Genomic DNA, 17093 nt, shown 5'->3' on the forward strand with positions numbered 1-17093 from the left:
TTTTGTTTGCATTTGTTAGATGGACAATGCAGCTACCCCTGAATGTTCCCTACACTGTATTGTCTCTCTGTAAAATGAAATACTGTATATGAAACACTGGGCTGAGGGAGGGAAAAGAGCAGAGGGGCTATCTGTCAGTAATGAGTCCTTAATGTAATGGTAGAAGCCATGCAGAAGCAGCCAGTTTTACGAGTGGAGGCTTAGTTTTCTTTTTAGAAGAACAACAGTGCCATCTAGAGGCTCTACGTGTGGATCACAGTTACAGAAGCAAACCATAAAGGGTCAGCTGTTTGTGTTGGAGCAAAAACTAGAGTCTTACGGCACCTTCGAAGACAAACCATTTCACTTTGGCGTCAACATTTGTAGATACTTCATCACTGTTTGATAAAGTGAAGTCAAGTGAAGAGAAGCCATTTGTCTTTGAGCTGCCACAAAGAGACTCTTGAAAAGCAACCATCCTAAATTATGGCATAAGCTTTCATGGACGTAGAGCCCAGGAAACTCTGTTCTAGGGATGAAGAACATTTGTCGTTCCAAAAAAGAAAGTATAAAAACCTGTGTCATTTGAAATGCTGAATAACTACTTAGATTTATGTAAAATTAAAATCAAGGGCGCCTATTTCTACAGATTCAGATAAAACACATTTGGGGGAAATGTTGAAGGCCACCCCACTAGTGTTCTACTTGCAGAGAGTTTGTTCAAAAATGCCTCTCCCACTTGCAATAGAAAGTTAGACCGAGATCCAGGATAACTGTGTTCCAGTGACCACTTGCCCATACAGCTCATAATCTGGGTCACTTATTCTCTCGTGTTAGTATTAGTATTATTGGCCAGAATCCTGTCAGGGACTTAGGTCTTCATAAATGGATTTATATCTGCAGGAATAGACAATCCATTTACAGTAAAGGGTTGCTGTTACATTGCTACGTAGGCGAGCCAGCAAAGTAACTGGTGACTGATGTACAACGCGACTGATGTTGCATCCGTACCTTGTACATTGGGACACCACCTAGGGCAGTGGTCCCCAAACTTTTTTAGGGTGCCACCCCCTTTCCTCTTAGGCAACAACCCTAGCACCCCCCAACACCAATTTCTTGATATCAGGTCTACTTTTTGTGCAGCAGCCGCCCAGCCAGCGCCATCTATCTCTTCCGCTCCCAATTTGCCTCCGCCTCAGCCTCTCATGTGCAAATACAGCAGAGGTAATAGAGACCCAGACCAGCTCATTCATCTGGCTAACGCCAGCCCTACAGAAAAAGGAAGGCCAGCTGGCCAGGTGCCCAGTTGCTGCTCCCAAGGTGAGTGGGTGCGAAAGGAGCAGTGACCAAGAAGCTTCTTGCCTGCACTGGCCTTTGCCATGTCTCAGTTACTGCTTGACTGGCTGTTCAGTCGTTGCTCCCTTTGCTCTTGGTCACCCTGGGAGCAGCAACTAAGCAGCTGGCTGAACAGCTGAATAATAATTGTAAGCCGCTCTGATAGCCTTTAGGGCTGAAGGGTAGGGTATAAAGACCATAATAAATAAAATATAATAAATAAACAGTGCTGGCCTTGTGGCTAAGGCTGGCATGGCTGACAGGCTTCACAGTCGCTCTTTGACTGGCTGCTCAGTTGCTGCTCTTAAGGTGACCAGGTGCAAAGGGAGAAGCTTGTCTCCAGTGAGGAAGGACCCTTGGTCTTTCTTTGCCAGAGTGGAGAGGAGTGAGGCCAAATCAGACTTTTCTCCCCAGTAAAGAAGAACTCTCAATCAGAGAGGTGAAGAATCAAGCCCAGATATTTCTCCCCTTCATTCCCCATAACTGTGCCTTCACTGCACAGCTTCACATCTGCCCCCCCCCCGACACAAACTTTGGCCTGTTACAGACTGCCAAAATAAAGCTGCTTCGGGTCTCTTTGGAGGTATGCTGTTTAAATGATGCATGCATCCGAAGAATCCGGAAGCTGCACCAAAGCAGAGTCTGAAAGTCACATCAAAGCCATGCTCCAGTCCTAAGGACTGGACCACAGCTTTGGCACAACTTTTGGCCTCTTAGAACGCATATATCATGAGTTTACAGTCTAAAGCAATGCTTCTTGGGCTATCTGATGTGGGGTACCAGCAATCCCCCCCCCCAAATGTATCATGGATTTTTACTATATTTGTGCCTAGTGGCCATAATGGTTTCTTTCTTTCCTGGAAACTCTGCAGACTAGCAGCTGATGCCTAATGGACTGGCATGGATCCAAGGACTACCACTTTTAATAGCACTACTCTAAAAAGTATAAGGAATACAACAGAGAAAGGCTGGGAAATAAGGGTGACTGCAAGACAGAAGAGAAATGGGCATTTGCTTCAAAAACCTGTATTTTTGGCTTCACATGTTGACCGTAATCCAACGTCCCCTCGGTGTTGCATACATATCTGCATGTGGAGATAAGCTATGACAGCATTACACAACCCCAACGCAGAATGGCAACACTGTACAGCATGTCAGTGACTGGGTATTGTTGTGAAAGGCACAACGGCAGTGCACAGCACACAACCACAGCGCCCAGCTCCATGGCAAATAATTCTCCCTGCACATATAATGTGACTTACACATGTATATGTCACTAACAGGCTGGCCTTTACCATTGGGTATGGGGGTGAAGGGCTGTGGATTGAGAGTCCAGAATTACATTGCACATGCATGGAGATAAAAACATACAAATCATTTCAAGGGGTCTGAGAAAACATCAGCTCAAACCTAAAAGCTTTGGATCACAGGATAAAGAATCGGCTCCTTTTTTATGACTCCAGCACAAGGACAATCTAATCCCTAGCCCTCTGAAGCTGTGCCAGTTTTCTATGGAATCAGACACCATGAATATATGAAATGGGGGGGGACCCCTCTGCTTTCTCAGAAGACCTATTCCGCTTTTCTAGACTGCTGTAAAATAATTCCAGACACAAACCCATGTGAGCCTTTTAGAACTGGATCCCTTCCAACTGTAAAGGATTTACCATGAATAAATTGTACGGATGCCAGTATTACAATATGAATGGCACGTAAGTCTGTTTCATAGAACAGACAGAGTATAATTGGAGTTAAAAATAGATTGATCCAATGTGCGAAGTAATTTACACCCATTGCAATGTATAATTCTTGCCCCAATATTTCAATATTTTTAACAACATTGATTGACATTCAGCCAATATACCATATTGTGTTTAATGCAACTTCTTGTGGGGGAGAACCTCCCCAAAAATATTTTGCTCTTCCAACATATTTTTGGAGGATATGCAAAAAGGAAAGCAATGGGCAACATTTATGCAGGCAGTTATGATTATTAAACCAGACACAGAGTTGGGTTTAATTAATATCTAATATTTTTGCATGCACTATAATTTTGCAACATAGCTCCTAAAATAAAACAAATTTATTTTTGGCTCCTCTGTTTACCATCCAATTCCACGATGATCCTACAAAAAAATTTGAGACTACAGATGATGCTAATTAAACACTGAAAATGGCATCGTATTCATATTCCCATAATAGGAATATATCATTCCCCATTTATAGACTAAACTCAGATCAGAATATTTATAAAGAACGGGAGGCTGGTGATTGAAAGCAACTTAATTTGGATCAGTGACCCCCCCCCCAGCTCTGTTTTGCTGGAAGTGCACTTTTTCAAGCTGGGCATGAATCAGAGCATGAGACACAGTTGCGCCATGTGCCACTCCCAACCCTCCTGCTTTTCCGCCATTCCATTCTCTTCTTGACCGTCATGCAGAACACATCCCCTAACAGATGCTAACAATAGCACCAATAGCACTGAAGCAAGAATCTGTCTCCAGGGATTAGCATAATGGCATGTGTTTAAGGTTGCTTCCAGACACAGGCTTCTTTTGGCACATGTGTGGGTGTGCACGGATGCATGCACTTATGTGTACCAGGAGTATTGATTCGGGATTCCTGGCAACCTCTGTGTTGATTGTCGCTGGTCTGAAGCTGCAGAGGGGATATGAGTGTCACACTGGCCCAGAAGGACCAGAATTATATCTGTGTAATACCGCAATGCTACTCAAATGGCAGCTATGGTCTGGTGGTTTGTTATGGTTGTTGTGTGCGTTTCCAAGTCCTTTCTCATTCGGCACAGAGGGTGCATGCAAGTGAATGGGTAGCATTAGCAATGGTGTGAAGGAGAATGAAAAGATAGATTCAGAAAATACAGTTGGCCCTTCTTATACACGGATTTTTTATACACGGATTCAAGCATCCACGGTTTGAAAATGTTCAAAAAAAGTATAAAATTCAAATATCAAACCTTGATTTTCCATTTTTTATAAGGAACACCATTTTTTCTATGTCATTATATTTAATGGGACTTGAGCATCCACGGATTTTGTTATCCACGGGGGATCTTGGAACCAAACCCCAGAGTATAACAAGGGTCCACTGTATTCTGAAGCGGAGGAATCCATGGCCACCACGGCTGCCACTGCCAGCACTTCCCTTTCCCAACTCAGTCAGCAGCCCTGCCAGACTTGGAAAGGGTTGCCAGGTGGCGGCAGCGTCCTACCCTCACCAGCAGATGCAGTAGACAGGAATAGCAGAGGCTGGCAAAGAGGGACGGCCAAAGGTCTTCAGATGGACAGTGAGTGACCACCCCAACAGGTGCCCACTCCCCTCTAAGGTGTTACACGGTGCAATCAACAACTCCCTGCACTCCCCTAGTGATGCCACTGGGGCAGGCAATAAAATGATGTTTGTTTTGGTACATTCCAAAGTGGTTTAAAGCCTATCCTCGTGGCTTCCTAGATAACCACTAAGTACCTTTCACTCTCTTCCTTGTTCTCCTTGTAGGATGCTAATGTCTTCCAGCCTTCATAGGAGCTGATGCTTCCATGATGTTCATCGTACTCAGAATTGTTGTTTCTTAAATCATCATCCTTCCAACATATCCATCCATCAGAAGATACATCCGAGGTTTCACCAGAACTGATGTATGTATATTATATCTGCCCAGAGCAAGCCTGTCTTCAGCCATTTTGATTCCAGTCCACGTCTGGTCACACATTGACTTTTGGGACAATTTTGGAAGCAGTTAGTCCTAAATCTCTCTCTGAGATATGCGAAGGAGACTGCTAGGGATCATTTTCTCATGAGACACAAATATGTTGCACTTTGACCCAAAATGTAGAGAGATCTTGACCTTTGAGACTCACTGAAAGAAGTTGGCAGCAGGAGCTTTTGTAGACTTGAGTCTACTTGCTCAGATGCTTCCTCAGTCTCTGAAAGCTCCTGCTGCCAACTTCTTTCTTTCAGTGCGTCTCAAAGGTGCTACAAGACCTCTCTACATACTGATTCTACAGACTAACACAGCTATAGCTTTGAATTTGACCCAAAAATAACATTTCCAATCAGGTCAATACTACAACCAGTGCAAGATAGTGGGAATTTTGTTGTTGTTTTTTAATTGTATGACCAATTTTATTCATTTAACTGATCGACTAATATCCCACCTTTCTCCCTATGCAGGATCAAGCCTGTGCTCTGTAGAAGAAGGTTCAGGCCTTGCTCTCAGGTAATGGGATTGGTAAACATTTCGATTCAAAACTCCAGAAACCAACTCCTCATTGAAATGAGTTAAATCAAAGTGTGATAGTACAATTGGCCCTTCTTATACATGGATTTTTTACACACGGATACAAGCATCTACGGTTTGAAAATGTTTTTAAAAAAGTATAAATCTCAAATATCAAACCTTGATTTTCCATTTTTTATAAGGGACACCATTTTGTTATGTCATATTTAATGGGATTTGAGCATCCACGGATTTTTGTTATCCACGGGGGATCTTGGAAACAAACCCCAGCAGATAACAAGGGTCCACTGTATTCCTTATGAGGCACCTCTTTATATTCGATGCCAATCTGTGCTTATCTCTTTTGGGCATTCCCCTCCTTGCCCCCCACCCCACTTTTCCCAGAATCTCATAAACTACTAGCTTGACAAGTCAGATTGAAAAAGCTGAAACGCTGCAACTTGAATAAGTGAAAGAAATACACGCACGAAAAAACCCTGAAAAATATATACATATGTATTGAGAGCCACAGAAATGAGAATTACAGACGGAGCTCCACAAAGCCTGCACAGATACATTCCAGAAATTCAAGGTAGTGGAACAGGTGAACTACAGACTGTTAAAGATACCTCAACAACAAGGTCATCAAACCGTGCACTTGATATTCGCAACGTTGCCTCTGATCTTTCTGTCCGTTCTCTCTCTGTCTTTCGGTTCAGGTGCTGACCAATCCAAATACTGCAGCAGCCGCCTTTGGTTCATCCTAAAGGCATGTGGTCTTCACCCGGAGAGGCTCCCGTACAGACCCAACAATACATTAAACCTGGGCAAATATATACATGACACCGGGTTTGCTTTCTCAGCAAGCCAACTTTGCTGCATATTGGGTTTTTGACATTAAAGCATACATCTGCATAGTTTTTATAATTTTTTTACACTTGAGGTTATCTACGGAAAGAAAGATTACTTAATTTAACATTTTTTTATATACAAAATAATAAAGGCCTTGGGAATCTCTTTGAAACCTCTGAAAATCTTGCTGACTCTTTTGTCAGCCCTTCCTGTAAAAATATACTTCCCAAAGGAACGCTTTGATTTCCCTCCCGTAACACTGCAAAAGCCCTTCTCTATGTCATCGCTGACAGGTTTTTAAGCATATAGGGGTTCGTTCTGGTATTAAACCTGAGCAGAAATGTCGCAGGTGGTGTATCGCATCATTGTTGCTCTCCGTTGCTAATTCCGACCAAGAAGTAAAATGTTAAGGCTTCAAGTTAAAAAAATAAACATCAACCAAAATTCACCCCTCTTCTCATTTTGTCTGTTGCAAATATAAAATCCATGTAACACCAGAAAACGCGACATCCTTTTCTTTTTTAACCATACAGTTAATTCAAGGTATAAAACTGCAGTTTGCCGGAGATGAAATGATCCAGTTGAAATGAAAGGACAGTCTTAGTAGTCTGGAGTAGGGAATCTGTATCTATAATGCAGAACAATTGCTGTTTCAAAAATGAGATGTAGACTTCAGCACAGCAATTCACAGCTAAATGTTAAAATCTGTCTTGAAAGGAGAAGCAGTGTTTTGAGGCACAAGAAACTGAGGAGGCCATGACAAAAGCACATTTAGCTGCTATGGACCTTCTATTATACCGTTTATACTCAACTATAAGTCGACCTCATGTATAAGTCGAGGGCAGGTTTTGGGACCAAAATTATGGATTTTGATATGACCCATGGATAAGTTGGGGGTAAAACTTAGGGGACTCTAACAAATTACATAAAGGACGAAGCAAAGGAAAACAATGCCAACGAATTTACAAAATTCCAGCAGGCATAACTGTTTGTGCTCACACTAAAGGCTGGATGAATGAGAGGGTAGAAGGGGTCAGTGCTTTCAGTACAGATTATATTCTTGCCTTTCACCAGGGGATAGTTCTTTTTTAAATAAGAGTTAAAGTACAGTACTCACATTGACCCATGGATAAGTCGACTCATGTTTTTTAGATCCATTTTTGACCTAAATTTCTAGACGTATACATGAGAATATACAGTATTGCCTTCACTTACAGAAGTTCCATTGCAAATGTGGGGGATTAAAGAGGGTTGCTATACTTGACACTTTGAGCACATTGTGTTTTACTTTGTGTTGTATAATCCCATAAGCAACTTCATTTCATTTATCAAACCAGAATCCAAGGTTATTTTGAGTTTTATTTCATAGAATCATAGTAGGAAGGGAGCCATGTACAGTCTGCCCTCTGTATCCACAGGTTCAGTCATTCAGGGTTGTAAAATATTTTTGTGAAAAATAAATGACAAAAAAGCAAAATTTGCTTTTGCCATTCTATTTAAGGGACACCGTTTCACTATGCCACTGAATATAATGGGACTTGAGCCTCCACGGATTTTGGTATCCATGAGGGACTCTTGGAACTAAACCCCAGGAGATACTGAGGGCCCACTGTATCCCAACCTCCTGGTAGTGCACACAGAACCCAGTCCAATCCGATCCATGGTATCCAGTCAGAAACTGGAAAAAGAAGTGATCATGTTTAGACTGGTTGCCTGTGTCCTCATGTAAGCTACCCAGAGTGCAACAGGCTATGTATGAGAACTGCATGTGGACCTTAAATGTTTCCTTTACTGGGTGCCCTAAGCTCCAGCAACTGTCTGAAAAACTGAATATCAAGAAGAGAACAAGGAAAGGAGAAGCTGCGATTCTTTTTTACCCTCTTCTGTACATCCCTCTTCTTGCTCTAAATCCCCCTGGTTATGGTCAATGCTCAAGGGAACAAACTAGTACTGGGCAAATCCCAGCCTTTACAGCACCTTGATCGGGACAAACAGTCAGACTAAAACCTGTGCAAAGCCAATTGGGATCTACTGACTTGTGGGATGAGATTGCCCTGTTTGAATAGAGTGCAACATGCCACCCCTATTTCCACTCCTGTCTGTGATTGTTTTGTTAAGAAACTAGGGGCCCGAACAGACAGGCCAAAATAAAGCTGCTTTGGGTCACTTTGGAGGTATGCTATTTAAATTACACTTGTATCTTAAGAGGCCAGAAGCTGCGCCAAAGCTGCGCTCTAGTCCTTAGGACTGGAGCGTGGCTTTGGCATGGCTTTCGGCCTCATAGGACGCATGCAGCATTTAAACAGCATACCTCTAAAGAGACCTGAAGCAACTTTATTTTGGCCTGTCTGTTCAGGCCCTAGGTTTCCCAGCATGCTGCAAACCCTGACCCTCACGCTTATAGGGGATCAAGAGTTTAGGGTCTGGCCAAAGTTGCTGGGTAGTCACCAAGAAATTCGTACTTAACTTTAAATCTAGAACTGGTTAGGAAATGAAATCTGGCTGTTTTTGCCTGTACGCCTCCTTGCTTGTGTTTTTCTTGCAACTCCAAGTCTCCCAACTCAGTGGCAAATATTTTTTAAAATACAAAGAGAAATCTCTGGGTTGCAAACTGGCAAAGCTACCTAACTGTACTTACATAGATGTACTGAAATTCTTTGTGTCTAACTTGCAAGTAGATGTGCTTAGAATCAGGGCATTGGACAGAAATAGGCCAGAACCCAGGTACGGTTGTAATTTTCAGGTTATGCTAATCTGTAGACGCTGACTTCCAGGAAGATTTGAATAATTTACTGCTGTCTCTAGGCTATTCAGGCTATTTAAATGCAAACCTCAAATAAGATGAGGAATAAAATCTGGCACTGTCCTAAGCCTATTAATATGAAATGTATCTTCCCATCCCAGAGGAGTCTTGTGTCTGGATTTAACAAGCAATTGTTTGCAATTCGTCTGTGTATGGACCCATCTTACATCTTAACCTAATGATATGCATCCCTGATACATTCATTTTTTTGACCTCTTTCTCACTTGCACTGCAGCTAATTTAAGTCGGCAATAAATGCATTTGGCATTCCCCCTCTGCCCCCTGTACATATGTCTTACAGAGGCTGGAAATATGATCAGGCATTTTAAAGGCCCAGATGCTACTTTCCTCTTTCTCTTCCAACCTCATTGGGGAGAAAATGCTTGGTGAACATTGTAGAATATACGTTTTACTACTAGACAGTACTTGTACAAGCTAAGATGAATACAGTTGTTAATCTACCCTCCATGCCCTTCTGCCATCTGCCATTTTTTTTATGGCAGGCTGCTTCCCAAAGCAGTTAAGGGTGAAGACAGGATGCCCTTCAGCTTCCTTGCTTTGCAACTGCCTAGAAGCATGGCATATAAAAAGTGCCCCCTCTGTGTGTGTGAACCCTCGCAATATTGTTAATTTTTAAACACCCATTTGCTGATGTAATGTTTTGTTTTGTTGTTGTTCATTTCCGACTTATGGTGACCATCACAAGATTTTTTGTTTTTTGGCTAGATTTGTTCAGAAGGATTTGCCTTTGACTTCCTCTGAGGTTGAGAGAGTGTGACTTGCCCAAGGTCACCCAGCGGACTTCCATGGCTGAGCAGGGATTTGAACCTTGGTCTCCAAAGTCATAGTCCAGCACTCAGACCACTATACACACTGGTTCTCATGCCACATTGGCTTGTTGACTTATCAATTAAAAATATTTTTTAACATTCAGTACTGGGGTAGTGATAACGTAGCTGTGTTAGTAATGATACCTTGTAAATTCAAATGTAGTAGATTTTGAAATAACTGACCTTCATTTTCCTGCCTGACTAATGTGATGACTGGAATGACATTGTCCATCAGACTTTGCACCTCTCTCACTGTTATGGGGTACATATCTGCTAAAAATAAAAATAAAAAAGGTATCTGAACGGAAATTCATATTTGGAGAGAAAATCTGTTCAAAAGTATGTGAAAGTGGCACGGAAAAGAAATAGAGTGATTTAGCCATGCCAAGTCTTGTTAGAGGATACATGGCATGTCTTGGGAAATGTTAAAGACTAATGATATTGTGTTCTAAGCCTCCATGATCCCCATGCACAGTGCATTGGAAACAGCTGGACTGAAATCCTTTACACACATTGAGGAGAGGTATCATTGGCCCTCTAGTATTTTAGAATAAAAGATCCCACAATCCCTTTTCATTGGCCATGCTGGGTGAGACTTCTGTGAGGTGATGTCCAAAACCTGGAGAAGCACAGGTACCCCATCCTTGTAATACACACCTGTTGTACTGGGGAGTCTTGACCTCTGAATTCATGGGGCTCACTTCTAAATTCTAAATGTACTAGTTTCTTGGACAATCTGGAAGAGTTACTTTTTTGGACTCTAGCTCCTAGATTGCAGCAGCCAGCATAGCCATGCTATGCTTTTATTACTTGCACCCCAAGTTTCTGTTGACAGAACAACTACAGCAGCTTGTCAGAAATGGGAAAATACATCACAGTAAGCAAAACAAACCTGAACACCTCCATCAAAGCAACAACCCACAACAGATAAAATATCGAGAGGCAATAGTACTCAAACCCCAGGAGAAAACATCATTAAAACAGCAGGTTGCTAATTAAAACCTGGCATGAATAAAATGGTATTAATTTACTATTCATCAAACCACAAAACAAAAGGGAGCCTGGAGAATCTCTGCCATCATGGTGACGCCTCCCAAGAGGTTCTTTCGTGCCCATTTGCCTGATCTCATATGTGCATGCGACAGACAACAGAGACTTTGGCTGCCTCCACACTGCAGAAATAATCTGGTTTAACTGGTGCTGCAACAAACCACACTTCCCAGAATTCCATAACATTGAGCCATGGCAGTTAAAAGTGCCGTCAAACCTGATTATTTCTGCAATACAGAGGCAGCCTCTGGGAGCAATTTCAAAGGCCTGGCAGTTTCATATGGGAGCAGGAGGCTTTGGAATGAACCCAGTGAAGCCATTTAGGAGTTTTTAAACTCATGTTACACTGAGTTTGGAAACAAACTGATAACAAAAGCAGACAGAACCTGCCTGTGGCATTCACTGTTTCGTTTTTCAAAGTGCAAAACTAGTGAGGTGTGGCCAGTAAGAACCTTGCAGCTGCAAACTTTCAGCCTTTTGGTTTTGGGCTAATTGCTGTGAGCATACTGTACTTCCAGAATATTATTATTTCCACATAATAACCCTCAGGCTTTCCCCTAAGATTAGGATATTTGCAGGAAGCAACATGTATGCACACCAAGTCCAGGATCAGGTGCTAGCCCTCCAGTTCCAATGCAAGAGAACACACATAGCTTTGACAAAGCACTCTAGTCTCACCTCTCCAGTTTCGGGCCAGTGACCACTATCAGCATGGCTTCTACATCCCATTAAGACAGCTCTTTGAATAGAGCGGCTGATGCACATCCCCATATTTTAAGTTGAAGCCAGTCCTAATAAGTCATCTCTCCCATCACAATGCGCCGAGATGCCCAACATCCTCTGCTTTCTTCAAGTGATCCACAGCCCAGTTTAACAGAAGCATCTAGACCGGTGGTCCACAAACTTGGGTCCTCCAGACATTTTGGACTTCAGCTCCCAGAATTCCTGACTGCTGGTGAAGATGGCTGGGATTTATGGAGTTGAAACCCCAAACACCCAGAGGACCAACGTTTGGGAACCACTGATCTAGACGAAGGTCAGCAACAGCAATGATCTGGGCCTGGATAGACTTGGAAGAAAGTGCAAAGATCTAAGCAGCAGATCTGAGCATGCATCTTCCTAACTCACAAATATGGTGGAGCATCTGCAGTGCCTGAGATGTCTTTTTTTTTTTTTTGGCTTAACCCTCCCCCCCAGGTGACAGGATAGGGAGAACTGGACTTCACCTATTATGTTATATACCAGTTTTCCACTATGTAGCACCCTCCAGATGTGTTGTGCTACACCTCCCATTATTCCAAAGCCAGTATGCTGGTGGGAGATGATGGCGGCAGCAGCCTCATACATCTGGAGGGTACCAGATAGTGGAATACACACTTGAGATACAGTCTATTTTCTATTAGAAATGGTATGAACAAGTCTATCAACGATAGTTGATGAACCAGATAAATAAGATGATAGGTGCCTCAAAGAATTACTGCACAAAACACTTTTCTGAATAGCATGCTCATCATCCACACTGGAAGTCTTATACATTCCCATGAAACAGTTTAAAGGATTACCTACACTGAGCCTTACGATTCCCATCACTTTTAAATTTTTCTGTAGAATCTTAATCTGTTCTTTCTATACATGCAAATCAACCGGAAACCAAAACATTTGGGAGCAATGAGGTGAAGCAAACTTAAAGGGATCCAGGGACCAAATGAAGCTAATCTTAAATGCCTCTTTGCTGGTTGTGGTTGTTTTTTTTTTAAGTGCAAATTAGATCAGCTGAGAATTAATGAGACAGAGAAACAGTCATAGTAAGGGAATCTGACCCTTTCTTCCCCTTCTGTGTTCTGGAGGAAAACCCCTCTTTGAGAGCTATTGTTTGTGTCAGGAAGAAATCCCTCAAAGGCAAACACTTCCTCCCAATGCAATAACGTCAGAGGAATAATTTTCTATAGGACGGCAAGAAGGCAGAAGCGGGTTTCCTGCTCCACATTTGCTCTGATCCCATTACACTGACAAATTCTCCAAGCTGTTGCAATTTGCATTTTAAAACTCCAGCCCTCACAACTCTGTGCCATATGTGCAAAGGTGCATTGAGTATTATATGCCATTTGGCCTTAAGGTGTCCTCCCCATCATTAAAACTTTCTAGGCGCTACTGTGGTCAGTTAGCCAAACAACAAGTATCTGGGGGAAGCACCAACCTCTCTTCTACCAAGATAACCCTGTGCTGAATGCAGGAGGCCATCCGTGGCTACTGCCAGACAATACTAGTCAAAATCAAGGGTGGAAAACCTCTTTCAATCCAAGGGCCACATTCAACTGGCAGAGAAATTCTCAAGGGCCACGTTCCAGTGGTGGGCAGCCAAAGTACCAGCATATGTTAGCTTTAAGATTTTGACAGCCAATAACTCCGGCTTGAATATCATATGCCATTGGGCCTTAAGGTGTCCTCCCCACCATTAAAACTTTCTGAGTGCAAAATATGGGGAAGCAGGCATGGGTATCTAGGGAACCCCACAGGGCTGGATAGGGACCTCAGAAGGGTCCGATTCAGCATCAGAACCTCAGATTTCCTAGGGGAAGGGGTTTAACGTCCGCCCTTTAGTCATCTGATCATCTGACTTCTCCAGCTGACATATACCCAACAGTTGAATTTTTGTTTCTCCCAACGACTAAATAGGAACCCCCTGAGGAATGGATACTTTAAACTGGAATGACAGTCCAGGGTCTGTGTCCCCTAACACTGCAGTCCTGATCCGATTCAGCCTCCAGCAGTTGACAACATTTAAAAACCCGCATGCACACAACCAGTCACATCTTACAGTGGTGAATTAGGGCTAAAACCAAATTGTTAAGAAAGTCAACTTCAGGAATCTTGATTCTTTTTAAAATGTCACTTTTCAAACGCCACGCTGAGGGCTAGTTAAAAAAAGAAATAGAATAAAATGAATCTTTAAGGCAACAACGTTAAGTATCACTTGCCTAAATGCAATACTTCTATATCTTATTTTTTTCTTCTCTACCCGCTCTGTCAAAGGATCTGTGATTGCTTCCGTCGAGGGGGAAAGAAACCCCCCCCCTACATCTTGCAGAATCAACATTTCGAATTTTTGTAAACAATTTGCTTGAGGATATATGCCTCCAAATCCTCAATGAGCAAACTAGATAGAGTGAACACAAGCACTGGAACACAGTTGTCTCAGAACATCTAGGGTCACAGAAAACTCACTGAATGTCAGTCAGGCAGCAAAACTGATCTCCTACAGGCCTGTGCTTGGCAGACAATCACACACAATCAATCGGACATGCACACACACTTGCGCACGCACACTGCAAGTTTCAATAGATCATAATACTTTATGTTGAGATTATACATGTCGCACCAGTGCAAGACAATACACTGTATTTCAGCCCATCTCCAACAGCACAAAAGAGGAGGAAGGAGGGTAATTCTTAATAATAATAATAATACCATCTGAATATTCACTTTCCCCCATTTTTTTTTTTGTCGTTTCGAGCACGAAAGGATTTTAAAAACCATCTCAACTAGTCCAAGAAGGAACAGAGGTTCCTAAACGGCATGACAGTTCTAATGACATGACTCATGTTGTGCACGTAATTTTATACAAATGGCAATGAACAACAACAGCAGCAGCAGCACGCTCCTTTCCTTCCTTTGCCCATGGAACCATCTCTAAAAGGATGAGCAATATTTCCAAGGCCTACATGTGTCCACTTGTTTTAGTCGAAGGAGGATTGGCATTACTTGGCATTCTCTTTCACACATATACACACCAATGCAGAGACCCATGTATGTGCACATCTGTGCATGACCTCTGTATGCATGTGGACTTCCCCATTCATTCCAACAGAAGAAACAGATCTATATGCGCAAATTCAAGTGAGTGTGAATCCGCTTCCCCATTTGAAATGGATCAGAGGCCACTGTGGAGAAGGTAAACCAGCACCTGCAAAAGACTGCTGGCTGGGGTAATGGACTTTAACACACCCAACTTTTCCAAGTGATCTGGTATTTTGTCATGATGGGCTGAAAAAACAACTGGGCCCTGTCGCTCTTCGTTGTTATTTTGCCACCAAACCTCGAGGGTTTAAGGGGAGACATTAGACCACAGCACATCAACATCTACATGACAGGATTTGGTGGACAGAGACAAACCCACAATGGCTTTTCCGTTCTCTTTTGCAAAAACGAAAATAACGTCAAGCTTGTGGTGCCATGGGGCAGTAGACAGTTCAAGTCAGTTCCCATCTGTCTGTTCTAGAGAGTCTCTAAAGAGCTGTAAAAAGTTTATTCCTTGAAGAATAAGGCTGCAGCTGGTTTTGGCCAAAGAAACGAAGAAAGAAAGAAACTTGAAGAGTGTTTGTCTTTAAAATATGAAAGGGGGGGGGGGACCCAACCACCATGAAAAAATACAGAAAAGACACCATCAGCTGCTGCTCCTCCAGTTCTTCTCACTGGCCTTATTGTCTGAATCTTCACAGTGCACCTAGCATGGCTGGGTTTGCGGATGGCTCTGAATTTGAGGAACTTTCTTTCTTATACTGAAATTTCATATGTTGTTCCACCCACTCCAGACACTTTCTTAACATTTGAGTGTCTTGCAGGACTGACCGGGGCACCCTGGGAGCTGGATGTTGAACCTAGTCGGCACTCCACTCTGGAAATTCCTTTTGGCTGTCCATTAATTTTACTGTGAGATGTCTTCAGCTGGATGTCCTCCCTGGGTCAGAAGAAAGACAATGGGATGGGGATGTTAGTAGGCACAAAGCAATGGCAACCAATCTGCTCCATAAACAGTCCAGAGGTAGTTTATATCCTGATCCCCCAAAGTGCTTGACAACAGACTAGAGCTTGGAAAAGTTACCTTTGGGGAGAACAACTCCCACTAACCCAAGCCAATAATACCAGTGGCCATGATGGCTGCAGGATTCTGGGAGCTGTAATCCAAAAAGGTACTTTAACCAAGCTCTGGAACAGTCTCAGTATCAAACAATACATTACATCAAGCAGCTGGCAGGCTTGCCATTTTTTAAACCCAAAATGTCAATGGAGGTCGCATATGTATTGGGACCTATCCATGGGGGTTGGGACCACCATGAAGAAAACAAACAGTTGTCTTCTTGAAGTTCATACACACACACACACACACACACACACACACACACACACACACACACATTTTAAGGAAGGATGAGGCAGACTTAGGGCCTGAAGAGACAGGCCAAAATAAAGCTGCTTTGGGTCATTTTGGAGGTACGCTGTTTAAATGACACACACGTCTTTAGAGACCAGAAGATGCTCCAAAGCTGCGCTCCAGTTTTTAGGACTGGAGCATGGCTCTGGTCGGCTTCTAGCCTCTTAGGACGCATGCATCATTTAAACAGCATACCTCCAAAGTGACCCAAAGCAGCTTTATTTTGGACTGTCTGTACAGACTCTCAGTTCTCCAGATGTTTTGGACCCCAGCTTCCAGAAGCCTCAACCAGCATGGCCAACAGGAGAAGCATTATGGGAGTCGTATTCCAAAACCTCTGGAGGACCAATAGTTCCTGACTTCTGGATGAAAGAAAGGGGGGAGCTTTAGTTGGTGGCCTAGTTCATGAAGAAAGTAAGGGGTGACTTGAAACTCTGCTTCTGCATGTGCAGTGGTCTCACACCGTATAGGGACTGTACATCCTTACTTTCAAATAAAAAGCACAGAAACAAATGGATCACATAGATGCTGTAACATGCAGTTTGACCCTGAGAACATATTTCCATAGAATCATAGAATTGTAGAGTTGGAAGAGACCACAAGGGCCATCCAACTCTCAATCAAAGCATCCTTGACAGATGGCCATCCAGCCTCTGTTTAAAGACCTCTAAGGAAGGAGATTCCACTACACTCCGAGGGAGTGGGTTTTACTGTGAAACATTTCTTAGTGTCAGGAGGTTCCTCCTAATGTTGAGGTGGAATCTCTTTTCCTGTAGCTTGCATCCATTGCTCCGGGTC

The 17093-nt window shown here is 42.8% G+C and overlaps 1 protein-coding gene across 2 annotated transcripts in view; it reads right to left on the bottom strand.

Annotated features, from left to right (window-relative positions):
- Positions 1-9951: 9951 nt before the first annotated feature.
- The window catches only part of ZDHHC8 (zinc finger DHHC-type palmitoyltransferase 8), a 147481-nt gene continuing 140339 nt past the window's right edge, over positions 9952-17093 (bottom strand). For both annotated transcript variants that reach the window (XM_042442153.1, XM_042442155.1), the window contains exon 11: positions 9952-15821. In XM_042442153.1, coding sequence (XP_042298087.1) covers positions 15638-15821 — 184 coding nt within the window. In that variant the 3' untranslated portion in view covers positions 9952-15637. The remainder of the gene's footprint in view (positions 15822-17093) is intronic.

This window comes from Sceloporus undulatus, chromosome 10 (genome assembly GCF_019175285.1).
Source record: "Sceloporus undulatus isolate JIND9_A2432 ecotype Alabama chromosome 10, SceUnd_v1.1, whole genome shotgun sequence".
In the NCBI taxonomy this organism is placed as follows: domain Eukaryota; kingdom Metazoa; phylum Chordata; class Lepidosauria; order Squamata; family Phrynosomatidae; genus Sceloporus; species Sceloporus undulatus.